Source organism: Drosophila santomea, chromosome 2L (genome assembly GCF_016746245.2).
Source record: "Drosophila santomea strain STO CAGO 1482 chromosome 2L, Prin_Dsan_1.1, whole genome shotgun sequence".
Taxonomy (NCBI): Eukaryota; Metazoa; Arthropoda; class Insecta; order Diptera; family Drosophilidae; genus Drosophila; species Drosophila santomea.
Window position 1 is genome coordinate 18,336,208 of NC_053016.2, and position 27,470 is coordinate 18,363,677.

General features: G+C 46.1%; 12 protein-coding genes across 17 annotated transcripts; 7 read left to right on the forward strand and 5 right to left on the reverse strand.

Annotated features, from left to right (window-relative positions):
* Positions 1–990: 990 nt before the first annotated feature.
* LOC120448232 (5'-nucleotidase domain-containing protein 3) lies at positions 991–3,340 on the forward strand. 2 transcript variants are annotated; one of them, XM_039630136.1, is made up of 7 exons: positions 991–1,342; positions 1,465–1,868; positions 1,951–2,246; positions 2,312–2,498; positions 2,556–2,696; positions 2,758–2,909; positions 2,976–3,340. In XM_039630136.1, exons 1-7 carry the CDS (start codon positions 1,084–1,086, stop codon positions 3,178–3,180), a joined length of 1,644 nt encoding a protein of 547 aa, XP_039486070.1. In that variant the 5' UTR covers positions 991–1,083; the 3' UTR covers positions 3,181–3,340. The 2 variants fall into 2 exon arrangements, with proteins under 2 accessions (XP_039486070.1, XP_039486079.1); XM_039630145.1 differs by having other exon boundaries at positions 1,153–1,293.
* Positions 3,253–5,913, reverse strand: LOC120448209 (SET and MYND domain-containing protein 4). Of its 2 annotated transcripts, none has more exons than XM_039630091.1 (4): positions 5,072–5,913; positions 3,996–5,016; positions 3,620–3,941; positions 3,253–3,564 (listed from the first exon to the last, which is right to left on the reverse strand). In XM_039630091.1, exons 1-4 carry the CDS (start codon positions 5,722–5,724, stop codon positions 3,296–3,298), a joined length of 2,265 nt encoding a protein of 754 aa, XP_039486025.1. In that variant the 5' UTR covers positions 5,725–5,913; the 3' UTR covers positions 3,253–3,295. The 2 variants fall into 2 exon arrangements, with proteins under 2 accessions (XP_039486025.1, XP_039486034.1); XM_039630100.1 differs by having other exon boundaries at positions 3,996–5,008; positions 5,072–5,198.
* A 145-nt stretch (positions 5,914–6,058) lies between these two features.
* LOC120448260 (uroporphyrinogen decarboxylase) lies at positions 6,059–7,534 on the forward strand. 2 transcript variants are annotated; one of them, XM_039630191.2, is made up of 3 exons: positions 6,059–6,221; positions 6,341–7,084; positions 7,138–7,534. In XM_039630191.2, the coding sequence occupies exons 1-3, from the start codon at positions 6,207–6,209 to the stop codon at positions 7,447–7,449; spliced, it is 1,071 nt and encodes a 356-aa protein (XP_039486125.1). In that variant the 5' UTR covers positions 6,059–6,206; the 3' UTR covers positions 7,450–7,534. The 2 variants fall into 2 exon arrangements, with proteins under 2 accessions (XP_039486125.1, XP_039486117.1); XM_039630183.2 differs by lacking the exon at positions 6,059–6,221 and having other exon boundaries at positions 6,241–7,084.
* On the reverse strand, positions 7,509–8,126 carry LOC120448342 (transmembrane protein 234 homolog). The gene is made up of 3 exons (XM_039630308.1): positions 8,052–8,126; positions 7,696–8,001; positions 7,509–7,638 (listed from the first exon to the last, which is right to left on the reverse strand). Exons 1-3 carry the CDS (start codon positions 8,065–8,067, stop codon positions 7,550–7,552), a joined length of 411 nt encoding a protein of 136 aa, XP_039486242.1. The 5' UTR covers positions 8,068–8,126; the 3' UTR covers positions 7,509–7,549.
* Positions 8,127–8,609: 483 nt separating this feature from the next.
* On the forward strand, positions 8,610–9,523 carry LOC120448350 (60S ribosomal protein L31). The gene is made up of 3 exons (XM_039630320.2): positions 8,610–8,757; positions 8,985–9,244; positions 9,308–9,523. Exons 2-3 carry the CDS (start codon positions 9,021–9,023, stop codon positions 9,456–9,458), a joined length of 375 nt encoding a protein of 124 aa, XP_039486254.1. The 5' UTR covers positions 8,610–8,757; positions 8,985–9,020; the 3' UTR covers positions 9,459–9,523.
* LOC120448200 lies at positions 9,484–21,405 on the reverse strand. 2 transcript variants are annotated; one of them, XM_039630069.2, is made up of 13 exons: positions 21,156–21,403; positions 19,221–20,074; positions 18,994–19,168; positions 18,772–18,938; positions 18,646–18,711; positions 17,856–18,590; positions 16,704–17,793; positions 16,261–16,643; positions 16,025–16,206; positions 14,668–15,440; positions 14,428–14,604; positions 9,920–10,337; positions 9,484–9,861 (listed from the first exon to the last, which is right to left on the reverse strand). In XM_039630069.2, exons 1-13 carry the CDS (start codon positions 21,322–21,324, stop codon positions 9,537–9,539), a joined length of 5,514 nt encoding a protein of 1,837 aa, XP_039486003.1. In that variant the 5' UTR covers positions 21,325–21,403; the 3' UTR covers positions 9,484–9,536. The 2 variants fall into 2 exon arrangements, with proteins under 2 accessions (XP_039486003.1, XP_039486012.1); XM_039630078.2 differs by lacking the exons at positions 9,484–9,861; positions 9,920–10,337 and having other exon boundaries at positions 14,462–14,604; positions 14,664–15,440; positions 21,156–21,405.
* LOC120448253 (putative N(4)-(beta-N-acetylglucosaminyl)-L-asparaginase GE19290) lies at positions 10,560–11,976 on the forward strand. The gene is made up of 2 exons (XM_039630170.2): positions 10,560–10,792; positions 10,846–11,976. The coding sequence occupies exons 1-2, from the start codon at positions 10,683–10,685 to the stop codon at positions 11,924–11,926; spliced, it is 1,191 nt and encodes a 396-aa protein (XP_039486104.1). The 5' UTR covers positions 10,560–10,682; the 3' UTR covers positions 11,927–11,976.
* LOC120448244 lies at positions 12,530–14,432 on the forward strand. The gene is made up of 2 exons (XM_039630157.1): positions 12,530–12,980; positions 13,042–14,432. The coding sequence occupies exons 1-2, from the start codon at positions 12,709–12,711 to the stop codon at positions 14,093–14,095; spliced, it is 1,326 nt and encodes a 441-aa protein (XP_039486091.1). The 5' UTR covers positions 12,530–12,708; the 3' UTR covers positions 14,096–14,432.
* Positions 15,673–26,875, forward strand: LOC120448296. Of its 2 annotated transcripts, XM_039630237.1 has the most exons (4): positions 15,673–15,795; positions 25,541–25,852; positions 25,915–26,281; positions 26,343–26,875. In XM_039630237.1, the coding sequence occupies exons 2-4, from the start codon at positions 25,554–25,556 to the stop codon at positions 26,613–26,615; spliced, it is 939 nt and encodes a 312-aa protein (XP_039486171.1). In that variant the 5' UTR covers positions 15,673–15,795; positions 25,541–25,553; the 3' UTR covers positions 26,616–26,875. The 2 variants fall into 2 exon arrangements, with proteins under 2 accessions (XP_039486171.1, XP_039486179.1); XM_039630245.1 differs by lacking the exon at positions 15,673–15,795 and having other exon boundaries at positions 25,435–25,852.
* LOC120448318 (RWD domain-containing protein 2B) lies at positions 15,687–21,154 on the forward strand. The gene is made up of 2 exons (XM_039630269.1): positions 15,687–15,795; positions 20,231–21,154. Exon 2 carries the CDS (start codon positions 20,233–20,235, stop codon positions 21,097–21,099), a length of 867 nt encoding a protein of 288 aa, XP_039486203.1. The 5' UTR covers positions 15,687–15,795; positions 20,231–20,232; the 3' UTR covers positions 21,100–21,154.
* LOC120448273 (neuropeptide FF receptor 2) lies at positions 21,464–22,998 on the reverse strand. Its single transcript, XM_039630205.1, has 2 exons — positions 22,176–22,998; positions 21,464–22,116 (listed from the first exon to the last, which is right to left on the reverse strand). Exons 1-2 carry the CDS (start codon positions 22,677–22,679, stop codon positions 21,571–21,573), a joined length of 1,050 nt encoding a protein of 349 aa, XP_039486139.1. The 5' UTR covers positions 22,680–22,998; the 3' UTR covers positions 21,464–21,570.
* LOC120448309 (alpha-tocopherol transfer protein-like) lies at positions 23,084–24,701 on the reverse strand. The gene is made up of 3 exons (XM_039630258.2): positions 24,207–24,701; positions 23,774–24,146; positions 23,084–23,431 (listed from the first exon to the last, which is right to left on the reverse strand). The coding sequence occupies exons 1-3, from the start codon at positions 24,503–24,505 to the stop codon at positions 23,177–23,179; spliced, it is 927 nt and encodes a 308-aa protein (XP_039486192.1). The 5' UTR covers positions 24,506–24,701; the 3' UTR covers positions 23,084–23,176.
* Positions 26,876–27,470: the final 595 nt, after the last annotated feature.

A 27,470-nucleotide genomic window follows, 5' to 3' on the forward strand; every position in this document is an offset into this window, starting at 1 on the left:
ACGACTACTTGGCATTCACAACGAATGGTAACAAATCACGATTTTGTGTTTGATATACAGAAATCCCTAACGCCTACAATGAATTATACCAGAAAAGCTGTAATATGTCTTGTTACTACCAGAACCTGCAATCTTGCCGATTGGAAACGGTATTTATCCGTTCGTTATTTCGAGTTTAAATTTTAACGGAATTATTAAAATTTAGACTCGTAACTGAATATATACAATGAGCAAAACCGTTAATTTGTATACTTAGCTTTAAAATAAATCAGTATAACAAATTTGTTTCTTATTGTAGCTTCTAATACTCTTACACTTTTTATACCCGTTACTTGTAGAGTAAAAGGGTATACTAGATTCGTTGAAAAGTATGTAACAGGCAGAAGGCAGCGTTTCCGACCATATAAAGTATATATATTCTTGATATATTCTTTGTCCGTGCGTCTGTCCGTCCGTATGAACGTCGAGATCTTAGGAACTACAAAAGATAGAAAGTTGAGATTAAGCATTCTGGAGTCTGTATCCAGAGACATAGACGTAGCGCAAGTTTGTCGATTCATGTTGCCACGCCCACTCTAACGCCCACAAACCGCCCAAAACTGCGAAGCCCACGCTTTTGAAAAATGTTTTGATATTTTCTTCATTTTTTAATTAGTATTGTTAATACCTATCGATCTGCAAAAAAACTTTTTGCCACGCCCACTCTAACGCCCACAAAGCGCCAGAAACCTTCAGTGTGGAAATTTCTCCTTTGCACTTCCACCAGCTGAGTAACGGGTATCAGATAGTCGGGGAACTCGACTATAGCGTTCTCTCTTGTTTTCTAATGTTTGCGGTAATCCATGACTGCAAATATAAGTATCTAATTGGTAATTAGATTAATTACAGTCAGTAGTTTTGAATTTAAATATGTTAAGTTCATGAATTTGTATACGATTATGACCAGAGTAAGTCAAACCGCAAGTCGGTATTTTCTGGGGGGCCTCTGTGCGGTCACACCCCACCCCATCCACATGCAACCCACTCCTCCCCACTTAGTGTACATAACAAACGGGCTTAATTGGCAATTTAGTAACCAGTTAAATGTGCGCGGCAGGCAGTCCCATCGTCAGCGCGCTCCTCCGGCAGAATGTGCTCCTGCGAGCTGGTGGTGTCCTCCGGAGCTGGGACTCCATCTCCAGCCTGCCCGCCTCGCCGTGCAAACCGAACTATAGATCCGAGGCGCGCGCTTTCGCGTCGGACGGGGGAGCCTCCGCTCCAGCTGCGACCGCTCAGATCTCGCACCCAAAAACAGTGAGTGATTTCCAAAAGCTTCACGAAGCCACCAAAAAGAAGTTCCAATGTAAGCCTCAACCAGTCGCAGGCATATGCATATATGCGTAGTATGTGCACGATCTATAAATACCCAGCTACAAAGTGGTCCCATTAGTAACACCCCCGATTCGCACCACTTGACATTTTCAGCCAAGAAGCTGCCCGCTGATGTGCATCCAGATGCGGTGTTCGCCTGCAACGAGCTCGACCTCAGCGAGGTGCAGGTGTACGGATTCGACTACGACTACACCCTGGCCTGCTATAAGCCTATCCTGGAAGACCTGCTGTACAATTTAGCCCGCGAGATGCTGGTGAAGAGGTTCCGCTACCCGGAGGACATTCTCCAGCTGGAATACGAGCCGAACTTTGCGGTACGTGGCCTGCACTATGACGTGGAGAAGGGGCTGCTGGTGAAACTGGACAGCTTCCTGCAGCTGCAATTGGGCTCGGTTTACAGGGGACGAACTAAAGTGGAGGCGGATGAGGTGCTGAAGCTCTACCACAACCGCCTGCTGCCCATTGCCTACGTGGAGGGGCCCAACAATAGCTACCGGGTTCGTTTCTATATCTTATCACCTGGCTTGCGTTTGGTTTTGTGGTTTACTAATCAGTGATTTACAATCTCCTTCCGCACAGCATAACACCAACTCCAAAATGGTTCAATTGGCCGACCTTTTTTCTGTACCTGAAATGTGCCTGCTGTGCAATGTAATCGAATATTTTGAACGCAATCGCATCGACTATAATCCGGAGATTGTTTTCCATGACACCAGGACCGCCATGGGTGCCTGCCATCCCATAATGCACGGCAAGGTTATGCGGAACACCGAGAAGTACATAGAACGAAACCCGAAACTGGTCAAGTATTTCGAGAAGCTGCAGCAGGCGGGCAAGAATCTCTTTCTAGTCACGAATAGCCCGTACTCGTTTGTGTAAGGAAATTAAGGAAATTTGATCAATTTGACAATTTCTCTAATTATAATGTCTGCATCTGTAGAAACTGTGGCATGTCCTTTCTGGTGGGCTCCAACTGGCGTGAATTCTTTGATGTGGTCATCGTGCAGGCTCGCAAACCAAAGTTCTTCACAGACGAATCTCGACCTATAAGGCTGTTCGACGAGCGAACTCAGTCGCACCTCTGGGATCGGGTATTCAAGCTGGAGAAGGGAAAGATCTACTACGAGGTAAGGCTTCCCATTCCAATTTCAGTAACCAAGACTGTAGTCCGATGTTCTTTCCAGGGCTCGGTGAGACAGCTTCAAGAGCTCAAGGGCTGGCGTGGTCACTCTGTCCTCTATTTCGGAGATCATCCGTACAGCGATCTAGCAGATGTTACTCTTAAGCATAGCTGGAGGACAGGAGCTATCATCAGTGAACTTGCTGTGGGTGTTTTTTATAAAACCATTAAAACCAAAAGTCTCTAAGGGTGTTTCCCTATTGCAGCACGAAATTAAAACCCTCAATCGTAAGGACTTTAAGATGAGCGCCAACTGGCTGCAAATGCTAACGCAGCTCATCGAGGACACCCAGGACGATGATAGCGAGGCAGCTCAGATTTGCCTGAAGGAGTGGATGGAAGAGCGTGATCAGTTGCGGTACGATAATATACATTTGTATAATAGCGAACGATAATACCTCACTCACTCTCCAACCTTTCACAGCAACAAAACAAAGAACGTGTTTAACGAACAGTTTGGCAGCGTTTTCCGCACCTATCATAACCCTACATACTTCTCAAGACGCCTCTTCCGCTTTGCCGACATCTACACCAGCGACATAACCAACCTGCTCAAGTTCTCCACCACCCACACCTTCTACCCACGACGGGGTGTAATGCCCCACGAGTATGCCTCCCACTTCATCTAGAGAAAAAGCAAATGAATGCCCGTTGGGAAACTGAGATTAGTTGTAGGTAAAAAAAGTGCCAGTGCATACTGCTTGTAGCTCGAAACTAGTGAATTTAATGCGTGTATGTATATCGTTATTTACATTGTTGCTCAATAAAATCGTTGTAATAGTTCAAGAACACCTCGCGATGCTCGCTAGCCAGATATTTCACCTTACCTTTCATCTGTAGAAGTTCCTTTTCGTTGGTGCGGCATTTCTTCTGGGCTATGATATCCCACAAATAGGTCATGCGGACAATGTATTCCATTGAGGTATCACCATACTGCGCAGCAGTGCCCTCCAGCTGTTTTCGGATAATCCTCGCAAGATCTTCATACTCCGACTCATCCATCGAAGTTCCCTCTGATTGAGAAGTAGTTTATAAATTACGAAATTACAAAAGCAAGCTATAGCGTACCATCTATCTTTATAAAACAGGCTGTTACCAGTTCCGCGGCCATAATTCTTTTTAGACTGTGGTAATCCACAAGCCATTTGTCTAGATCATCGAATGCCTTAAAAAGATCCTGCCGTTTCGACGAATCGGCACAGCTCTCGATGAGTCCAAGGAACTCATTATACCAAGCGAAATCCTGACGCTCCTGGCACACTGTGCAAATAATCGGGGTCTCTGCATTGGATGCCAGCCACCAGATGAGATTATTTCTTTGAACTCTGGCGTCTGGGATGAATTCTTGCCGGCAGTTGGGTTTCTCGCAGCGATAACGATGGAAAGAAAGCTGAAAGGTTAAGAAACACATTTACAAATGACTTGGCTTGGATTAAAAACCTACATAGTTTTGGTCGGGATCAGTTTTTGTGCACTTAGCGCACGCGCACTCAAATTTGTAGATCTCCTTTAGGGCTTCAAATCGCTGAAGCTTTGAGCTGGTCATGTAAGTCCCTGTATAGCAATTGAAGATCTCCTCGCCATCTGAAATGTCCTTTACAGCGTAGTTCACCACGGAACAGCCATCTAACTTGGTGCGAATCGAGGGTTCGCAGGCGTGGTTGCACAAGCTTAAGTAAGGCAGATTGATAGCTGTAATATTCCCCGAGTGGGATAAAATGTGCAGCTTCCCGCGTTTCAGGTGTCGAGGCTTTTGCCACAAATTCGGCTGCAGCAGGACAAACTCGTTTGGCTCCATGCCAACAGCAAGTAACGCATAGCCCACATGCGCATTCACCAGCAACTGACCAGCAAATCGAAGAATCAGTGATGATATTATCAGTTGCCAATCTTCAGTGCTGGCTGACAATGAGCCGAACTGATCGAAGAAATCAGTGTGTCCTTTCAGATAAAGTTGAAGGAAGTTGGCACAGAGGATATGGTAAGTTAACTCCGGCTTGGAAGCCTGATCCAATAGACTGACCATGCGCAGACTTCTCAAATACTCTGGAGAGATTTCACTCGCTTCCGGTTTTCGGGATAGATTCGTAATTTCATCCCAAATATCCTTTGCAGTGGTCCTCTCCTCCAAATGAGGCATTATGTAGGGAATGTAAGACAAAACTAGTCGCAAGGCCAAATGCGACACGCCCAACAGTTTGAGCAGATTCTTTCTGTAGGCGGCGCACTCGAACTTGTGGATAGCCAAGTGTGCCTCCCGACATTTCCGAGAGCAGTAGACGACCCGTTGATGGCACTTCGGACAGGGTATGGGAGCGCTCATCAAGCTGGCGGCGCATTGCTGGCAAATAAGATGTTGCTCAAGTGGAACAAAACAGGAGGCTCGCTCGGAAAAGATTACTTTTCCCTTGCTAATGGTGTCCTTAGCCACCATATATCGTCCACGTTGACCTGGATCTGTAAGGCTGAATAGTAAAGGTAACGAACCAAAAAATGGCCAGTATCAAATTATAAACTTACATTTCCCCTAAAGCCTTATCCTCCACTTTCTCTTGAGCTTCCTGCTCTTTGGGTTGGTTCTTTAGTAGATCCAGTTTCTGCTTCAGCTTCTCCAGCTGCTGCTGAAAGCTCTCGTTGAGCTGCAGCTGCTCTAGACAATCCAAGTGTTCCTCCAGGGAAGCAATATTTTTCAGCTCCCAGGCGCAGTAGGCCTGCCGCATGATCACCTTGTGCCGCAGCCTTTCCGGATATCCACACTCCAGCGCATTGACGCAGTCGTCGTAGGCTTCTCTGTAGTACCCGTACTCCTGCAAAGCCATTCCTCGGTTGGCAAACGCCAGCGACAGCTCATCCACAGCATCCTCGGCCTCGAAAACGGCTCCCGTATAAAGCCTGCAGGCATTCAGGACGGCGTCTTGAGAGGATCCAGTCGCAGAACCTCTTAGCACAAGGTTGCCTTTCTCGCGCAGATTTCGCGATCTTTCTGCGCACTTATTTCTGTCGTGCGGTTGCTCTAAATCCTGCAGCAATTTGAGCGCCAGCTGCTGGAATCTCTGCAGCTTTTCCGCCGGCAGTGAGGCCAGTGCTTTAAAGGTTTCGAACTCATCCTTGTAACCTCCATCCAGAGTCATCAGTTCATCCTGCTGGGAGAAAACTCTGGCCAAACGTTCCATGTTCGCTGGCTACATAAATTGTTTACGAAAATTAAACCAGGCGGTTGGTAATTTTTAGGTGCTTTTGGGGTAGCAGCTAATGAATCGATTATTTTTTAAGTAGCTTTTCAGTTCTATTCAGTCTTTAAGTATATTTCCCGTTTTATTGAACTAATATAAAGCCCGTCGATACCAGAAAACCTTTTAACTGGTTAAAATTAAAGGCGTATATCAGAATCTTGATTATCTTCACGAAAACTCGAACAATGATTTCTGAATAATTAAAGCGCCAACTAACAGCTGTCAAGAATTTCCAATTATCGATCTTCCGGCGACTATCGGAATTATCCCACCACCAAGAGAAAACGTAAACAAAGTCCGGCAGAACGCACACTCATGCAGGATTGCAGAATTCCATCACGGATTTCATCAAATTTGCGGGATTCATCAGTGGAAATAACTGCGTTTGCTTTCTACAACCTTTTTGACGGCCAATAGTCACTATGAAAGACGCAAAGGTGAGTTTCCCAGCTGATCTGAAGACCTCCACAGTTACATCATGTCGGTTGGACTTCGATTTTTGTGTTTCTGTATTTTCCTGCTGAAAAACGTGAAAACTGACCGAGTTGAGTTTCAGCCCTTTCCAGTACTCAAGAATGATAACCTGCTGCGGGCCGCACGTGGCGAAGTGGTGGACCGAGTGCCCGTGTGGGTAATGCGTCAGGCGGGGCGCTACCTTCCGGAGTTCCAGGAGCTGCGAAAGCTGCACGACTTTTTCACCGTCTGCCGCACCCCGGAACTGGCGTGCGAAGTGACCATGCAGCCATTGCGCCGCTTTGACCTAGACGCCTCCATCATCTTTTCGGACATTCTTGTCATTCCTCAGGCACTCGGCCTCACCGTGGAGATGCATGCGGGCGTGGGTCCCGTACTGCCGCAGCCCATTGTGGTTCCGGAGGACCTGAAGCGCCTTACGCCGGACGGAGCCCTGTCCCGCCTCAGCTACGTGGGTGACGCAATCACCATGATGCGCCACAAGCTGGAAGGTCGAGTGCCGCTAATCGGTTTTACAGGAGCGCCATGGACACTGATGGGATATATGATCGAGGGTGGTGGCAGCAAGACCATGTCAAAAGCTAAAGCTTGGCTCAACGAACATCCTGAGGACTCCAAGCTTTTCCTCAACCTGCTGACCGACGCTATTGTAGACTACCTGGAAATGCAGGTGAAAGCTGGCGCTCAAATGCTGCAGGTATTCGAATCTTCCGCCGAGCATCTTTCTAAGGAGCAGTTCCTACAGTGGGGAGTGCCCTACCTGAAGAGAATTCGTGACGAGCTGGTAGACCGTCTTACAAAAAAGGCCATCCCCGTGGTTCCCATGGTAAATCGGACTAAAACATCCTATCGTGCTTACTAAATGGAATTTCTTTGCAGACACTGTTCGCTAAGGGTGCTGGGCACTCGCTTAAGGAGCAGAGCGAACTGGGCTACGATGTCATTGGCTTGGATTGGACTGTGGATCCTCTGGAGGCACGCACTTTGGTCGGACCTAACATTACGTTGCAGGGCAACCTGGACCCCCAGGACATGTACCGCGACCCTGACGAACTGCGTAACCTAACCACCGAAATGGTGCATAAGTTCGGCAAGTCACGTTACATCGCCAATCTGGGACACGGAATCACGCCCCAGACTCCGATTACGAGCATGGAAGTGCTGGTGGAGGCGGTGCATAAGGCTCTCTAAGGTGACCTGTGCTGTAACCTTTAATTTTATGATGCTTTTATCGAATGCAATAAAGACAATTGGCCTTGGGTTTAGGGTAACCTCACTGGAATGTTATATTTTAATGGTGCTGAGCCTGTTCCTGCAGAATCTTATCGTAAATCATCAGGATACTTCCGCAACAGACAAGCAGGGTGCCCAGGATGACTTCTGTGGGAGGATATAGTATATAATGTGCAATAAGTTATACATAAACATTTAGCTTACTCCTTCCCGGCAGCTTTTCCCCCAGCGCATATCCGGTTATCGCCGTAAATGCGAAGCTCAGGGAATTAGCCACTGGTACCGCCACTGTAATACTGGCCCTCTGGAGCGTCCATACGTACAAAGCACTTCCGCACTGGTTGAGTCCAAAGGGTATCCAGTAGCGCCACCGGGAGCCGATTGTGCGTGCTTCCTGGACAAAGTTGCTCCACTTGGAGCCCCTATCTCTGACCGACTCGATTCCCTGACTGCCGAGGCGAATAAACGGATTGGTAACGCCCCACAAAAGACCAACGGCAAGAAGTTGTGCTAGAAAGAGATTCTGAGTGTTAAACACGATTATATTTTGGTTTATTTACCAGCAATCTCCAGCATTCTAATTTGTTTACATCAGCTGTACCTCATCAGTTTTGACTACATTTTAGAGCAACAATGTAGGGCATTCCATTAATAGCTATGTAAATAACAATGCATAAACAATTTTATATTCACCATTGTAATAAATGTATTATTTAATAAACAGATCTTTGAAATAAAATTTGTGCAGCGCTTTTTTTTGAGATTGTTATTACATCAATCGAGAAAATATTAGTAAATCCCTTCAATTCTGGATTACAATTTTGCGAATTTAAAAGCATTATGCTAAATAATATTGTTATAATAAAGTCAGCATTTGGGTATGTCCTAACTTTTGAAAAATGAATTTGATTTGTTTTAAAGAATTAAGTTTGCTTTTTTTTAGAAACTTTACTCGATTTGAAGAAGACACATTAAAGAAAAAAAACAGAGCCAATCCAATTAAATATCAGCGGACGAAACAGAAACAGTTTAAAAATTACAAATTCAAAAAACAACTTAAACTTTTGGTATCAGAGTCAATCAGTTTACAAATTTAAGACGTCATTCTCTTAATATTACTGTTTTCGGAATACCCTCGTTACGGAATACCGCCAAGCTAGTTTTACTGTACAATACGATAGTCACGATAACGCAGTCACACTATTTTCTGCTCCCCTCTAGCATCTCTTCTTCTATCCTTTTCTTTTCGCTGCGTTTCCGGAAGAGGTTCGTAGTTTGCGATTTTATATTTAAATCGAAAAACATCGAATATTTCCACGAAGTAAATGCAATGAAGCTGTGTGCACAATGTTCGGAGTCGAAAAACCGATCACGGCGTATGTTCATTTTCCCTGTGCAGCATTTTCGGAGTCATTTATTTGCGGATGGAATATTCCATAGCAGTTTTGTTTATATTGTGGCATCATCTAAAATTCGTTGTTAATTATTTGCAGGATATTGAGTAGCACCGTTTCGGGCTAAACAGCACAATGACCAAGACCAAGGGCGAGAAAATCAACAAATCCGCGATCAATGAAGTCGTGACCCGCGAGTGCACCATTCACTTGGCCAAGCGTGTCCACAACATCGGCTTCAAGAAGCGCGCGCCCCGCGCCATCAAGGAGATCCGCAAGTTCGCCGAGCGGGAGATGGGCACCACCGACGTGAGGATCGACACCCGTCTGAACAAGCACATCTGGTCCAAGGGTATCAGGTGCGTAGTCCGTAGTTTGCTCTGAACTAGAACCTTCTGTAATACGCCGTTAATCCCTTCCAGGTCCACTCCATTCCGCATTCGCGTGCGCCTGGCGCGTCGTCGTAACGACGATGAGGACTCCCCCAACAAGCTGTACACCTACGTGACCTATGTGCCGGTGTCCACGTTCAAGAACTTGCAGACCGAGAACGTCGAGTCCAGCGACGACTAAGCAACGTAATTGACGGCCAACATAATACGGTTAATAAAAAGTAATTTTTATTTAGAAAAAACAAACAAAACAAGTGACTTAAAGTGTGGTAAACTGCGGCTGCAGCAAGTAGACTGCCTCCTGCGTGGCCATGGACAGCAGTCGAAGCTTGTGTCTGGGCAGCTGGAGCACTTCCAAGGCATGACCCTTTGGCAAGGCACTGTCGCCGAGGATTTGCTGGAATCCCGCTGCTCCGCGGTGCTGGTAGATGCTAAGCGGTTGCTGTGGCAGGACGTTGGACACGCAGAGCAGTAGATCATTGGATTCTGGCAGATGCATAAAGCGCATTACCCGCGACTGCTGAGCGTCCTGGAGTTCGAGGACTTGGTCCAGGTGGAAACTGCTCGTGTCTGTGCTGTCGAAGCTGCGAAGCGATTAAAACCTTTATAAATGCAGAATTAGTGAAGTGATCATGAATCTACCTGTAAATCCGAATCTCTGCTGCTGGCGATGAAGCCATGAGTGCCACATATCCGCTCTCCATGCCAGCACCTCCTTGACTAAGCTCCATTTGCTCCACCTGCCCATCCATCAGCCTGCTCGATAGGGAGTAATCGCCGCTAGTCCATTTCCAAAGCTCCACCGCTCTGGGAGAACTAACTAGAATGGGCATCTCATATGAATCGGCGACCGCCAACAACTGTTTTACTGCCCGCCTGGGCAAGATTGCTTTCCTGCTTTTGTTCTGCTTATCTAGGCATCGGATTACTACCTGGTTTTCTTCTTGTAGTGCCCGGCACTGAAATCCATATGATCTGAAATGTAGTTTCTTTGGGGTTTGTGAATCCTCAGCGCTTTGATCCAAGTTTGTGTTCTTTAGCTCTGTCGGTGTGAATAAGCCTACAAATACAAAGCATTCAGTTATAATTATGTGGACTTTGGGATACCCTTCCTATATCTGCTTTTGCGTTGCTGATATTAACTGGCGTTTAGGTTTTTTTTTTAATGACAACTTGCGTCTATATCTTAATCTACGTTGAAATATTTTCTGGATTTAAGATATTGTTTAGACCCAATTAAAAAGTATTAGGACTCATTCAAAGGGTATATCAAAACAACAGATAAGAAAGCAAACCAGTGAGGTTAGACTGCTTGCATTTAAAAGCAAAACTCGACAATTTTCCGGCAGAAAGAGAACAGATTGCGGTAGACCAACGACTCCTCGTAAGGCTATTACAGTTTACCATGAAAAGGCACTTGAAGGCATGTCTTTGGGTCCTTTGTTTTGCCTCCACGGCGTTATCCAGCCTTGCGGAGACCACTTCGCCCAAACCAACGCTGGCTTCGGCGTTTAGGTGAGCAACACATACAGTCAATTCTTTGTTCGCTAAGATCCACCCCTTTGCAGTGGAAAATCCAAAACAACCGCTGTTAGCACTGCCCTGAAGGCGAATAAGACGGCGAGTGAGCTCCTACCTATGGTCATCAACACTTGGAACTTCACGGCCGCCAATGTGCTGGCCTGGCGGATCCTCAAGCAGAGCAAGGGTGGACTCCGGCAGACGCGGAACGCAGTAGTGGAGGGCTGCTCGAAGTGTGAGAAGCTGCAGTGTGACCGGACAGTGGGCTATGGCGGATCCCCGGACGAGTTGGGCGAAACCACGCTGGATGCAATGGTCATGGACGGGGCCACCATGGAAGTGGGGGCGGTGGCTGGCCTGCGGCGCATTAAGGATGCTATTAAGGTGGCCCGGCACGTTCTAGAACACACGCAACACACCATGCTGGTGGGTGATGCGGCGTCCGCTTTCGCCAATGCTATGGGATTCGAGTCAGAGTCGCTGGTCACGCCGGAGTCGAAGGATATGTGGTTGCAGTGGACGGCGGAAAACTGTCAGCCAAACTTCTGGAAGAACGTTCACCCGGATCCCAAGGTCTCCTGCGGGCCGTACAAACCGCGGCCGACTCCCCTGACCCGCTGGAAGGAGGACCGTGCCCGGAATGAGTACGAGATTGGAAGGAAGAACCACGACACCATTGGCATGATTGCTATCGACGTGGAAAGCAACATCCACGCCGGCACCTCCACCAACGGGGCGCGTCACAAGATTCCCGGACGGGTGGGAGATTCCCCCATTCCGGGTGCCGGTGCTTATGCCGACAACGAGGTGGGTGCAGCCGTAGCCACCGGAGACGGAGATGTGATGATGCGCTTCCTGCCCTCATTGCTCGCAGTAGAAGCGATGCGAGCAGGAAAGCCCCCGGTGGATGCAGCTCAGGAGAGCCTTCGCCGCATTATTAAGCACCACAAGGACTTTATGGGTGCCCTCATCGCCGTGGATCGGCTAGGAAGGTATGGCGCCGCCTGCTACGGACTGGACGAATTCCCCTTTATGGTAAGCAGTCCAGCCGGAAGAGATGGGCCCACGCGCTTGGAAACGGTCAAATGTATAGCTGGTCAAGACAAAGTAAATATCGTTTCGTTGTGAGATGGCGGAAACTGTAAGGGATTTCAATAAAATGTATAATTCGTTGGGAATTCTGTCATATAACATTGTGGTATTCCAAAGCCTGTATTTGTTTGAGCCTATCGGCAGCACGATAGGCAAGTGGTTATACCGTACAGTGGTGGTACCAAAAATATCGATGTGTAGGAATCCTAACATTATGGTCACCCTTAAGTACAGTGGTAATTGCAGTTAAACATCCGCACTTACGTATCACCAGCTGTGATGAGCTATAATAGAAATATGAATTTTGATAAATAAATAAAGTATTAGAATAGATTAAAAAACAATGTTCAAAATATTTGATCAAATCTAATCCCAACGGGAATACCTAAATAATTTCGACTTACATTTAGAGCTTGGTACTTCCACCACTACCATTATTTTATTCGTAGTGTATAAGTTTATAATTCAAAATAATAAAAGTATTACCATTAATTAAATGATAATAATTCTGTTGAAACATTTCCTTTTTCAGTACATCGAGCGAGTACTGTGAACAAATATGTTGCCAAAAATTCTCTCATCCCTAAGTTACTGTACCAAAAAGCGGCATTTCTGGTATTTGCATGTCGCACGGTCACATTTTCCGCCAATTTACCGACGCCAAATACAGAAGAGGAAAAGAGAAGCGAACGCTGCGAAAGCGGAGAAAAAACAAGCGAATTTTAGTTGCATATATTATTGGTGTGTCGCGTGTAAATAAAAAAGCCTCCAAAATTATCAGGAACGCGCAACCAGCGGGCCGCAAGTCGCTGACTAAGATGGCAATTCAACTGGACAAGATTTTGCAGGACATCGCTAAAGAAAAGGTACTGCATCCAAACAATGGCGGCGCCAGCAAGCAGGAGCAGGAGGAGGCGTGGGCCAGGATCGGGCGTCTCAACAAGCTTTCTGTGCACGAATCGCGCTCCATCTTCATAGTACTTCAGAAAAAGTACGAGCAAGAAAAGCTAAAGGGCAATTCGGCGTGGAAGCTCTTCAGCTTGATGCATCAGATTCACCAGGAGCCCAAGATCTCAATCAAGGAGGAGAAGTAAGTGGAGTAAATAATCGTCTAACCATGAAAAACTAACAATAATTTAAACTTCCCGCAGTGATCAAGTTCCCTTGGACGAGGTGGAGGAGTACGAAATGCTGGAGGTGCAGGAGCCTGAGGACGAGGATGACGCCCATCAGTATGGACAAACCGCTAACTCTACCGGCTCGGCGTCCTCTGACGGCGAAAGCCCAACGAAATCCCACAGCACCGGCTCACCGGAAAAAGAGGAACGGGTGTACGCCAAACCCAACGTAGACACTCCTCGTCCAGCCATCGAGGAGAAAAAGCTGCTCAACACACTGGCTAATAACACACCGCGAAGTAGCTCGCTATCCGCCGCCGCCGCAGTACTCCAAAAAAAGGGAATCACTGTGAAGAAGACGCCCAGTTCCGGAGCAGGTCTTGTATCCAAACCGACGATTGGGCAACAGGCGCCGGTCAGTGGGCAGAGATCAAACTCCTCGCGCACCACCATTCAGCTGCCAGATTCTCTAAAGCGCAAACTCTCGGAGGAGTACACCTCGTCATCGGCGCCAAAAAAGCAGTCCAAGACAACAAGCCCGAAACAAGCGGCTTCATCAGCAGCCTCCACTTCAGCGCTCACCAGCGTTCCAGATCAACTGCCGGCGGGAAGTAATGTGGTGCACACAACAACTGCCCAACTGATGCAGGTAAAGAAGGAGCGTGAGGACAACCAAACACCGCCGCCGGGCATCAACATCATCACCATTCCAGCGGCGCAACAAATTAACGGTGGTGGTGGAGGACCGAACTCGTCGACAGCCGCCACCATTGCTTCCACCTCAGTGGCTTCCACAAACGGCTTTTCGCCACATATTGAGGAACTGGATTTTAAGAATGACATTATCTTCGACCCGAAGATCAACGCGGGCTCCTCCAATACACCTGAGATTATTAACCTTGGGAACTTTGACAACTCTCTGCCGCCGACCTTTTTCAAGAATCTGTGCAACTCGTCGCGACACGAGTCTCTCGGGCTGTACGTGGCCAATGTGATGAACAGACTCTCTTCGCGTGCCTCCGCCAAACTTGAGCTGGCCATCTTGCGCGCTATCCTTGATGTGCAGAGCGACGAACTGGAGCAGTAGCCCGACTGATACTCGCAATTTAAATGATTACTCAGCTTACTTATTAGACAAAATCGAAGGTAGTTATGTAGGCCTGCCTGAACCCTTACTCGTATTTATCGTATTATTTTATACGTGTTTAAACGTTTGCGTTGTGTGCGAATTGGGCAACTTGTTTGATGTATTCACCCACAGTTCTGTTGTGACTGTTCACAATAGTTACGAAAAGATTTTAAAGCCTAATTTAAAATGTACTTCTAATATTTGACATTTCGAATTTGTCCCTATTTAAGGTTCAATATGCTACTTGATTTTAAAATACGTTCTTATGCAAATAAATCTACATAACTTACTTGAATTTTCGCCAAAAAGATGTTTATCCGGTTGCCAGGTGTACGAGACTACTTTATTCCACGTATGCTCCCAGATGGCCAGGACGTCATCGTTGTCCAAGGAGATGATCTTCATATGCGAGGCCTTATGAGACAATTGCTGCAGCACAGAAAAGCCTTCCAGCACTTTAGGCGGCTCTGTTGGTTGAGTTGAATACACATAACTAAAGGAGAATTTGAATTGATATGTTTCTAACCTACTGGTCAATCTCTTCTTGATTGCTGCCACATTTTCCTGAAGTTGCTGCCAATCCTGAATGTCATTCGTTTTGACACCCCGCTTTTTTTTGTAATAATTATCCAGGAACCCATTTCCGTTGCCCGAATCATAGTGACCCACAGTTAGTGGCTGTGTGAAGATCAGTTGGCTCTCCACATGAAGATTGGGGCGGTTTTCTGCCTTGCTGACTAGAAACTCGTTTACTGGCAGATCGTTGACGAAGTCCACCCAGAGATTCTTCACATTATTGCTCATAACTCGCTGCTGCTCGGGGAAACTATTCGCTACCAGCAGGGAGCCCGGTACATCCTGCTCCTTATCCATCAAAATGAGCGTGTCCGTCTGCCAGAGGACACCATTTACAGGCCCCTTCACGGTAAGATCATTGTAGAGGTTAACATTATTCAGACGGGTAGTGCCAGCAATGCTGTGGTTCAAGTATAGGTAGGCTGCTTCATTGATCCACTTGGTCACCGGGACCTCCGCCACCTGGCTTTCAGCGGTAGTATGAAGGCGATTTATAATGGAGCTTTGGACGGTTTTCAGTGCATCGATTATCATTGGAGAATTGCCACTGTCATTGTAATGAGGTATTCTCAAGACATCATTAGCTAGGTTTAAGTTATTTATCTTGACATGGTTCAAATTTCCCAAAACTAAGCCCTCTGTCAGTTCCCATTTTCCACTTATAGAATGAGATCCGGCTGTTTTCAACGAGTGAGCTACAAAATCATCAAAATCTAGAGAGAAGTTGCTGGGAATAGATACAGATTTCTTTTAATATTAGTAAAAGCCATTTAATAACACCGAATTCTTCACCAAATTTTTTACAAATGTCTTATACATTTCGTAGTAGGACCAATATTTATAAAACGAAAATGAATTATTATATAATTAAATTTATATTTAAATTTAACGATACATGTAAGAATCGATACAAGTTTTGAAAGTATCGATAGACCAGAGCTTCTGCTATCTCTAGCTCTCAGGCGTTTGGGATTCTTCCTAAGACGTTTTTGTTGTTCCAAATCACAAACCTCTGCTCAGCCGAAACTGCCCGACCGTAAAAAGTGCATTTAACCAAACCCAATAAGCGACCAATTGACGAGGTAATTAAGCACACATGCCAGTGTCCGAAATAAGTGCAACCCCCGCCTCGCGCTATTTGCAAACGTGTACAGAAATTTCACCTGCCGAACGGAATGCACAGCTGACTTGTGCTGATGCAGTGCCTTTAAAACTGTTAGCGCGTAAACAATTGCGAAAGTGAAACGTGATACCAACAATACCCCTGCCCATTACCCCTTGCCCATTGATTATTTGGACAATTTCACTTACCTACTGGAGCTCTCCATTAAAACGTCGCTGCCGCCACGTCGAAGTTTTACGTATTCGGCTACAGGAGGCTGGGTGAACGTGACGTCATGCTGGAAGCTCAGGGGAGTTTTCAGCAGATTGCTACGCGTCCGGCTGAAGTAGTTACGTCTGATGTATTCCACTTGGTGCCCGTTTATGGGTCCCTACGGGGAAGGCGTTCTTGCAAACACTAAAAGTTTCTAATGGTTTCCACTCACTTGGAATTCCAGCAGGCCTTCAAATTGTCCAGATTCCAGTCTTATTTCTCCCAAATCAATTTGCTCGTTGTCCAGCCACACCTGATCTAGGAGGTTTCCCAGAGTGTGTCCATTTAGCAGGTGATAAGAGGGTTCTCCGCCAAACCTTACATTTTCAGCTACAAATGTTTGCACATTTCGTTTAGTTAAATACAACTCCAACGCCTCCAAAGGATACCCATTCAGGCTGGTTATGTTAGACAATTCGGCTGCCTCTAGGTTTCCTCTTATGCTAACTGGAGTAGAGATGTAACCTCCACCATTATGGTAAATGACGTCCTCTGGGACGCGGAGTAAATTTAAATGACCCAATTTTAGCTCCGATTGCAAAACAATGGGATTCGCTGAGAGGTAATATTGTTATAGAATATATACATTGTATTAGTTTAGTTTAGTTTACTCACCAAATCGCATAGATTGCAGGTGCTCCGGTGCGCTGAGCCTGTAGCTTCGGTTCTCCAGATCTTCTAAGGAATGGTTGTTGAGCTGCCCTTTTAGCCAGAGGCCTCTTTGGCTATCCACAGAAGCCAGCTCCTGGGGGGCTGTGAAATTCTGGTCGCCCTCATTTTCCAACCAACAACTACCAAATTTATAAGCTTCAATTCCATTTAGACTGTTTTGAAAGGTGAGGGAACTAATGTTTACATCATGCTCAAACGTAAAGTCGCCAACGTATTTGATGTTGCCCGCTAGTTGCTGCAACTGCTGCTCCAATTGGATCACCTTCACTTTGTTAATACTGTCACTAAGCCACAGGTTTTGGGCGTGAAGGGTGCCTTTGAAGTTGGGTGGCAGATGCCAGCTGTCCAGGGACTTGCTTCCATGTTCGTAGATGGACGACAGTGTTTGCCCAAGGAGATGGCCATTTAGGTGCAGATCATCCACGCTCATTTTCCACACATCCAGGCTATCTATATACAGTGTTCCATTTGACTTTTGATCCTGACCAGCTTGAAGGTAATCCTCAACTCCCAGCACATTTAATAACATATGCGATGAAGTGACCTGGTTCGTTTCCACGCCTTGTAATTGAATTGTACTCAAAATAGTTTGGTTGCCACTCTTGCTGAGTAGCACTTCCGGGAGGCTTTCCGTATCAATCCCATTTAGCCATTTAATCTCACCGAACCCATCCACAATCTCTACATTCTGCGGAAATATTTTACTGGCCTCCACCAACTGCACTTCACCAACGTTCAGTTTAACCAAATGTTGCAGATCTCTTGTGTTGAGGAAGCTTAGCTCGGTATTGTTAGCAATAAGAGGTTCCACAAAGTTGAGACTCACATCCTCCAAAGGTTCATCCAATCGCATGCTTCGACTCAATGCTTCTGCTGCGGATTTCTGAGTAGACTCGTCCACAAAATCTTTCATTTGCAGTAGCCGTCCGATGGTAACATCGCCGTCGATAACAAAATCACCATTTAGTTGGAGCGATTTGTGGGTAACTTTTGCCGGTGACATCGCTCTTAATTCAGCTCCCATAATTTGACCCTGAAGAAATATATGTTTATAAACTATTACTTTCCAAGATTAAAATATCTGTGGTGGCTTACCGCAATGGTAATCGGTTCCATTACGCGAACATTCTCGAATCGAACAGCACCTTCGATGACTTGAGTGTGATTTGCCTGCTTGGTGAGGACATCAAAGCGCTGACGATCGACGTGGATGTGATTAAGTCGCTGGTTGATGAGCAGCCGGTTGACCTGAATTGGTTGGGAAAACTGAACATCGTGTTGGACAATGAAGTCGCCACTATCCACTGGTATAAGCTGTCCCAACGGGCGATCGTTAATCTCGTTGCTATTGACTTGGACAGCGTCGGATTTAAGATGATCCAAGTCTACAGTTGCCTTGATAAACTGCACATCTTTGTTGCTGCGTTTTAAAGTGAGATCAAAAAGTTCTGTCCATTTGAGGCCATTCAGTCGCCCTCCAAGTTGCAGATCCTTCACTTTTAACTCCTCCAGCAAAGGTTTTCTTTGTTTTCCGGCGGGTTCGGTGTATTTCGCGCTTACATAAACGTTATTGGCAGTCACGGAGTCGTAAACAGGGTTCCTCGTATCAACTCCATTGATATGGTCTGCTTTAACTGTGCCGTGCACCACCAGAGTGTCCACCGTGACTTCATCGAAGTTGAGTTCTTCATTTGGTTGACCAACGGATCTCTTATTGGGATGTCTGGAACCTGCTGAAATCGCTTTTTGTTCGATTTTATCCAAGGCCTGCTTGGTTAACTTTAAAGCCTTCCAGTAATTAGGCGTGAGCTTCATGTGCTTATCCTCGAACTGAAAATACAAGTTTTTTATTAAAATAATTTCATTTTTTTTTGCTACTTCTTACCGATTTGGCGTTCACTAGTTTGATAACCGACAATTTCAGATTCTCCTCCCGGTGCTTTAACTTGTCCTATGAATACATGATAAAAAATTCATGTATTTATCGAAACTTATAAAACACAAAACTCACTTCCAGTCTTTTTAAAAGATGCTCTACATTTACTTGCTCCAAACGCTTTCTTTGCTCCCGAGCCCAGTCAATGATTTGCTGGCGGAGTATGTTGGCATGCTCATCTTGTTTGTAGAGAGGCTGGAAGATGTTTGTCTCGTTGGCAGCCATGTTCTCATTCGCAATCACTGTATATTTAAGAAAATATCAGTTTAGGATGTAAAGAAAGCTAAAAGTGCATACCCAAAAAGCTATGATCCTTCTCCTCATAGCTTCTCATACGTGCCACACCACGACTTAAAGCTCCCTCAGTGAACTGCACCTTAGATTTCTCGAATCTCCAGTCGTTGAGGTTATAGATCTTGACATCCTGTTTACTACAAGCAACCAGGAGTAGGAACTTCTCCGATATTGAGTGCTAAGGGATTCAACATATAATAAACGCTGTTAAAAGTTTGATCCGAAATTACCTGAACTGGCAGAACCCTCTCCAATGCATAGAAACTCAATCGCTGATAAGGCACAAACTGCCCCTTTTCGAAGACATAGATCACGGTGTCTGCTTCGCCCACCTCGGCGCCAGTTCCGCCAAATGTGTTGCCTAGGATGAGAAAGTGCCTGCGGCTGACCTCGTTCACTGGGAGACTAAAGTACTTTACGTCCACGGCTCCATTGCTGCGCAGTCGCTGGAAGAGCTGGAATCTTTGGGACTTGGCATCCCATCTAAAAATCTCTGAGTGGGTGGCAGTTCTTCCCTCTGAATCTGCGTAGTTGGCTACGGCCACATAGTCGGTGAATTCGATGCCGAAGGCCTCCATTCTTCGAGCATTGCTGCAGCGAATCGCACCCAGTTTCTGGAAACTCTTGCCCATCCACTTGAAATAGGGACACTGAGCTCCCGATTCAAAAGCATGCAGTAGGGTAAGTTCCTGGCTACTGATCCGAAGGTACATTCCCCGCAGATGGGTTCCCGAAAAATATTGCACTGTCCGTATTCCTGTTTCCGGGGAAATCTCATAGATGGGTGATCCTTCACGGGCCTGACTTACGGGTTCTGTAAGATTGTAACTCACTGCAACGTAGCCACGTCCAGCGAAGGCCAGGCAATCCAGTGCCACCGCTCTAGGTGTTTCCAATTCCACGAGGAGCTGGAAGTCTTGCTCAGCTGGACGCCAGATATAGACGGCAAAGTGACGCAGTCCTGCGGTATTTTTATGCAAAGCCGTAGCGTACTTGACCGTGGGCAGTTGGAGGACGCAAATGTCGAGGGGAAAGGGCACCGGCACGGAGGCCACTCGTGTTAGTCCATCGAAACTAAAGCTAGCTGGGAGAGGCATAGACAATAAGTTTTATAAACACTAATCACATACGATTCTTCTTCAGCTCTTTGTACTTTAAGTCGCTTTCATCTCTAGGATAGGGTCGTACGTAATGCGTCGCCGCTGACTAAACCAAACAATTCTTTCTAACTCTTCGTTAGCCATGGCCGAGGAGGAGCTGCAAACCTACCGCCGCTGCGTTGGCCTGCAGCTGGAGGAGCTGGAGCTGCTGAGCTCCATATATTGCGCGCCCGGAGAGCTGCATATGCTCGACGCCGGCGTGGTGGCTGATTTCAATGAGTTCCTGGAGGAAGATAAGACCAAAGCTGCTAACAGCCTTCTTTCCCATTTGGAGTATGTGGTGAAGTTAACTCTACCGGGCAAACAGTGCGTGGAAGTCCGAGTGGAGCTCCCGCATTTGTATCCACTCTTGGAACAGGCACGCATCAGTGTACACACTACGCTACTGGGAAAAGCAAAGGAGCAGCGCTTGAAGAATGATTTAGATCAGTATCAGAGTGAAAGGCGCGAAGAGGACGCCGAGCCGTACATCTTCCAGCTGTTGAGCTGGCTTCAGGAGCACATCGAGGATCTGTTAAAACGACCAGCTTCCGAGTTTGAGGTGCTGCCAGTAGCATCACAAGACCCGCAACAACCACCAGCTACGCATCTTGAGCGAATGTGGATTTATTCCCACCACATTAAATCCACCGCCAAGCGGCAGGAGCTGATTCGACAGGCCCGTCAGTTGGAACTCACAGGATTCAGTAGACCCGGAAAACCTGGCATCATATGCGTGGAAGGTGATTCCGCGAATGTTCACGAATTCTGGCGCACAATCAAGGCCCTTCGGTGGCAAAAGATCTGCCTGGTGCGGAGTGAGCCTCGGCAGCGCAAGCGGGGATTTGAGGATTTCAGCGAACAGCTTTTCAATGCCGAAGAGGGCGTCATGAACATGGGCCAGTTCATTCGGTTCCTCGAAGCCCATGGATTTGGCTACATGAAGTCTGAATTGTTTGGTTTAGCCTGAGCGAAGTGCCCAGCCAAATTTGAAATGTAAATAAAGTTTGTTATATCATTACAAACCTTGGTCGAAAAACTGAGGCGCATCAGCAGCCCGTTTGTGAAGCGATGTCTGATCTGAGTTCAGGAAGTGTGTGGGATAGGTTTCCTGGAAGTTTACTTCTAAACTGATCGCGCGGGCGATCCCACCAGCAAAGATCAATATAAACAATAAGCGACACATTTGATACATATATTTATTTTTTGTAAACTATACAAAACGTAACATTGAAACTGTACCACGTGCACTGGCTGCAAAAGAACTTTTACTACTAGCCATGATATTCTACGGTTCTTAAAGCTCCATTTAGAGATATTGTCAGATGTTTGGGTACCCTATTTCATAGTGGGTGTATATTTTGGTATTTTTGCATTGGTGGATATTACTTTTGGACCTTCAAAATGTATCAGAATATTAAAGATTTCTCTTTGATTTTTATTATATAAACCCGTCTGCCCCGATTTCCGATGCAAGTAAATCAGTAGGGTTACTTTGCATTATCTTAGTTGACTTGTCCGACTGTTTTTCCGACGATATATCCTTGCTTATGTCACATTTTACATTTCGTGCCTGTTGTGCTACCTCTGGGCTCCGTCTGCCCTTCTTCATAAAGGCACAGTAGCAGCAGTGACTTGGTGTTCCAGAAACCTTCTTCATTTTCGCAGCAAATCGCCATCGCCGAACCCAAGAGATCTGGTAGTAGGCCCTTCTAAAGTTCTCATTGTTGAATCCGTAGATCAGCGGATTGACGGCGGCGTTCAGAAACATCAAATACTGTGAGATGTACCAGAATAGCTGCATTCCACTGCTGACAGAGACATCCTCACCGAAGTATTTTTCCCGTAGTACAACTAGGATTGTAAATGGCAGCCGTAGAGCTGCGAAGACCACGACCACGATGAACAGTGTCTTGGCCACGCTGCGTTTATAGCTCACTGTGAGCGGGTTCTCGCGACTAAGGACCCGCTTTTCATACCGATCAAGCTGTGTTTGAGGTGGCTGATTAGTTGAAACCCCTAAATCAGATTACTATCGTTGCTTACCTTATAGAATATGGCTATGTAGCAGATAAGCATGATGCCTAATGGCAGCCACACCAGAATGGTGATTAGAACATACCAGTACTTGGGCAGGACAGAGGTGTTCTCCTTGCAATATCGCTCCGTAAAGTTCTTCCAGACGCGCACCCTGTAAGAACGATAGAAAGCCAACGGTGATGCCAATAGGATACCCGAGACCCAGGTGCAGACCACCACTATCTGGACGCCCCTTATGGTGAGACGCGTCTCCATTGGGAGCACGATGGCCGTAAGACGATCGTAGCTGACTACCGAGAGATTGAGCACGGCTGTGATGAGGAAAACCACCACCAAAAAGCCCTCCAGCTTGCAGCCCACGCATCCCAACTGGTAGTTCTGGTAGAAGTCGTTCACCATAAACATTGCAGGGCAAATGGCAAGGGTCAGAAGATCCGCAACGGCCATGTTTGCAATAATCAGGTTGGTGGGCGATCGCAATGAACGGTTGGTGGCTATCAGATAAAGCATGGTGAAGTTTCCATATAGACCAAAGGCAATCAGTGGCACAAACGTGCAGATCTTCCAGGTGATCTCTCCGTTGGACTTGTGCAGCCAAATGCGCTCTGCTGGGAAATCCCACTTGCCAAAGTCGAACTAGAGGCAAAGGTTAAGCTACTGTGCAATTGGAACCTTGCTCATACTAACGTCGTCGCTGCTTGAAGCCATTCCGTTGGATTCCTGCTTCGACGCCTTTCGCAGAGGAACTACCTCGCGTTCGCCAAATTAACATGACCAAAACTTGATCCCACTTAATTTTGTTAGCTGATTGACAAAGCTATTAACAGGTGTCACAGATAGTACTAGCTAAAAGCTAATGGCTCTGCGACTTGACCATCTGTCGCGCCGCTCTCGGCGCTTCTCATAAACTATACTTGGCCTTTTCGAGGAGTGCTTTTGCTTTTTATTGAAGTATTTCCATTTTCATATTTCTTCAAATACTAATATAATTAAGACACGTTGCGACTTTAATCGATGTCGAGTTTTCGGAAGGATCCCTCAACGCCGAAAATGGAATCCGCATTAACACGCTTTCCAGGTCGCAGATGCTCATCCACTCCGTACTGGCAGTCCTCTGCGAAATAGTCCTTATAGGACATCAATTGCTTCTCCGCCTCCGCCTGAATGTCGGCTATACGTCCATTGTTGCCGCCATATTCTTCCGGCAGGTATTCGCGTGGTATCACCTCATTTAATTGCTCCAGGTTTTTATACACGTGAAACTGGAAATGCAGAGTGCCGTATGAGTCAGGCAAATAGATTATTCTCCAGCTTGCACTTTCCCCCGTGTGCGTATTTAAGACTAGGCCTAACGTTTCAATGATAAGAGCCCATGACGTGGTCAACTGACCTTAGGCAATGCTGCTCTGCACACTGTATAAAGTTAATTGCTTTGATTTGGGAAATATTAAATAATAGTTCAAGGGTGAGAGGGTGTCTGAGCTCTTCAACGGCTATCAGCTGCCTGCTATACCAGCTGATAATCTCGGTGAAGTGTCCGATAAGGGAACGAAAATAAATTAGCAAAAGTGGCTACGACTATTTAATTATTCTTGCTTACTCACCCGCTGCTGGAGCTTGCTGGGCATGAGGCTCTTTGCCAGATTCAGTAACGCCATTCCCTCCTTGGGGCAATTGATCAGGTGGACTCCCTTCAGGCGAGTGGGCTGAGCCTTTTCTGCGAATATTCCCATCCTTTTGATGAGCGTGAAATCTAGTTGGGCCAAAAAGCTGAGGCTCAATTTAGCCATGTCAATGATCTCGACGTAGCCGCTAACGTTGCTGTGGTCATCCTCACGGATTGACTGTTCCGTTATCATGGTTTGGTAGCGGAAGAGATCCAATAACTTGAACTTCTTTGGATCGAATTTCTCATAGTTCGTAAGCTGCAGGCGGGGGCCATCGGTGCCCCAAGGTTTGGGCAATCGAACATAGGTTCTAAAGAAGAATTTAAGTTTTTTAAATATCCTTATTAAGGATTATGACGTCTAAACTCACCCAGATCGACACAAGATTAGGTTCTTTTCGTCCACCAATCGATTGCCAAAGAGCTCTGGCATTAGCGTCTTGATAGTGTAAAAGTGATCCAACTTGGACTTAGTCTTCTCTAGGCTGAACTTGCAGCCTCGCAAGAAGCCAACCAGGAATTGGTCATCCTGACGGCCCCTCAGATGAGGTTGCTTGGCCAACCAATCACGAAGAGCTGCCAGATCCGCTGGCACTCGCTCCTCCACCTCGTTTAGTTCCGTTTCAGCAATGCGGCGAAGTTCGGCGCTCAAGGGTCTCAGTTCGGTCATTTCTGGGGAGTCGCTTGCTTCGTGGCAGCTGGACGGCTACTAAACGCTCTTCCTAATCGCATGGCGGCCAAAATCCCAGGCCGAAACGGAACCGTTAAAAGCTAATCTGGTGCTTTTATGGCCACTCATTCTGTTGATAGCGCGCACGACCGTTTCCACCACTCTCTTTTGCTCCGACGGCCCATCAAATCCGACCCGATCTGTTGTGTGGGCGGTCGAAGTCTCTTGTCGGAGGAGATAAGATTAGGGCTCGACTGCATCTGTGGCGTGTATGAGTGCAGCTGGCGAAAAGGCGGTAGAGTCTGTGGATAGAAACACGCCACAGTTCAAACGGTTGTGAGTATGCAGATCGTATCTTATCGCCGGTTCGGAAAAGCACAGTTGACTGGAATTACCCAATTATGGATTTTAAAAGTTAATGCCATATCAAGTGGATGTGTTTTCTAAAAAAAGAAAAGATAATTGAAAAAATTTTAGTTCTTTAAGGAGTAGGACATTTTTAAAACTCCCTAAGACAACCATTTTAATGCGGGGTTGTTTTAGGAGTAAACTTAAAATATCCAAATAATTATCAACAGCTAATATAAAAATAATTTAAGCTTCATACGTCTACTATTTATATTATTTCGACGCAGGAAATATAAAAGAAGTTTAAGTACAAACATCTATTACGAATTCATGAGCTTATGCGAAACTAGTGAGGTTCAGATAGTGTACTTATCATTCCCACGGAACATTGCTATTTGTGTTTGCGCATTCGGTCAATGATATCGCATAATCTAGTGCTCAAATGGTTTGTCACTGTGAGTTTGCTCCGTGTCGCAGTGTTTTTCGAGTACTTCTGCACCAGTGTGCCCGCTATCGAATCGGGAGGGTTCCCGATCCGATCAGAATCGGAACCCAGTCCAAGCAGGCGACCGCAAACTTTTCTGTTAGTCGTGTTCGCACCTGGCCATAGAACACACACTTCTTAGCACACTCCAAGCCTTCGGTATCGTATCTCAAAATCTAAGGCAAGTATCGATCGATTTGCAGATCCCCTGAGACCATGGCCAAGATACGATCGCTGGTGCCGGAGCTGGCCGAGGTGGCTCGGTCGCAGCTCTGCGAGGATCCGTCCTCAATGGTGGCGAAGATCGAGGCCCTGAGGACCTGGATTGTCGAACAGAACTACCTGGAGGCGCGGACCGACGATCAGTTCTTGGTGGCCTTCCTGCGCTTCTGCCACTGGGACGTGGAGGAGGCCAAGAAGAGAGTACTCTTCTACTACACCTACAAATCCAAGGAGAGAGAACTGCTCAAGAGTCGCCTGGTAGACGATAAGCTGCTAGAACTGGCTCGTTCAGGGTAAGTCGGGGACTCCCCATTTTCTGTAGATGGGTGTTTTAGAAAACCGTGCTCTTTTGCAGAATTTTCGCCACATTGCCCAAACCTATTGGCCCTGGTGGCCCCCGTATCCACTACACACGAATGGGCCACATTGAACCTTCCAAGCACAGTGTCAGCGACATTTTCCGCTTCCACGCTTTTCGCGCAGAGATCGAGATCAACACGGATGACAACTGGAACGTATCCGGCGTTGTGGAGATCATCGATTTCACCAAGATCCCCTACTCCCTGCTACTGCAGTTCGATCCTGGTATGTTCAAGCGGATGAATGCATTCCTAGAGCATGGTATCCCAGCGAATTTGGTGGCCACCCACATTGTTAATGCCTCCAGGGAGACGCAGTTTGTCCTGGGCCTGGTTCGGAATGTCATGAAGCAAAAGGAGCTGGTGAGTCTAAAGGGAAAATAATCGATTTCGAAACACTAACCCTTTGCTACCCTTCCTGCAGTTACACATCCACTCTAACGTGGAGTCTCTGCAAAAGGCCATTGGCAAGGAGTATTTGCCCGTAGAGATGGGCGGCGAGAATGGCTCCTTGGCGGATGCGATGACGCGGTACGAGACACAGTTGACCAGCTTTTCCACGTACTTTAAGGAAGACGAGCGATATGGAGTGGATGAGAAATTGCGGGCGGCCAGTGAGAATAATCAGGATAGGGCCGCTCCGTTAGCGGCCAGCGTTCCTAGCGACGGAACTTTCCGGAAGCTAAACTTCGATTGAGGCAATGATCGGGCAGTTAGTTTTATATTCTGATGCACATCCTATAAATACGCCCTCTTAACACACAGCCCTATATATACACACTGAAATGTATAGACACTACAGCGATCTTTGGTCATAGCAGAACCTGATATTTTATAAATGAAACCATAAAGGAGGAACATCGAAACTCAAAGCAAATTGAACAATATTATTGACAAGTGCACACTAAAACGAAATAAGAAGCAAATGGATCGCCATCAAATGGCACAAAAACCTCACAAGTTTGTCGATTTTAATTTATTGTTGTCCTTATCAACGCACATACTTATATACATTCTAACGTCCGGTCGCTGGGGGTGTTTACTATCCCCAAACGATTCATTTTACCATGATCCCACAAAGCATTTTCATGACGAAATCTTCAACGTCTTCTACTTGCGTGCTAAGTTGTTGTTGGCTTTTATTTTATCGCATACTTTTATAAATACGGTACATGAGTATATATATTTTCGATATTTTTTCAGTTGGTTAAGTGTCGTTTCTACTAATTTTTGATACTAGTTTACACATATACATGCATCTCTATATTTATGGATAATACATACATAGTTAAATGACTATATTTAAAAGTGACAATGTACTGTAGACCCCATGTTGAGTGCGTTAATAAATTAAAGCGAATTTGTTTAAATGTCGGTATAACAGAAACGTAAATTGTACTACTTGGGGTTCGATTCTTTATATATGGGGGTAATGTGTTTTATCTGGTCGAGATAAACGCTTTGGTGCTTGATGTCTGCTTTACATATCGCTGTTTGAACTAAAGTTCTGATAAGCAATATCAATAAATTTTGGGTTATGTGAAGAGCAAGG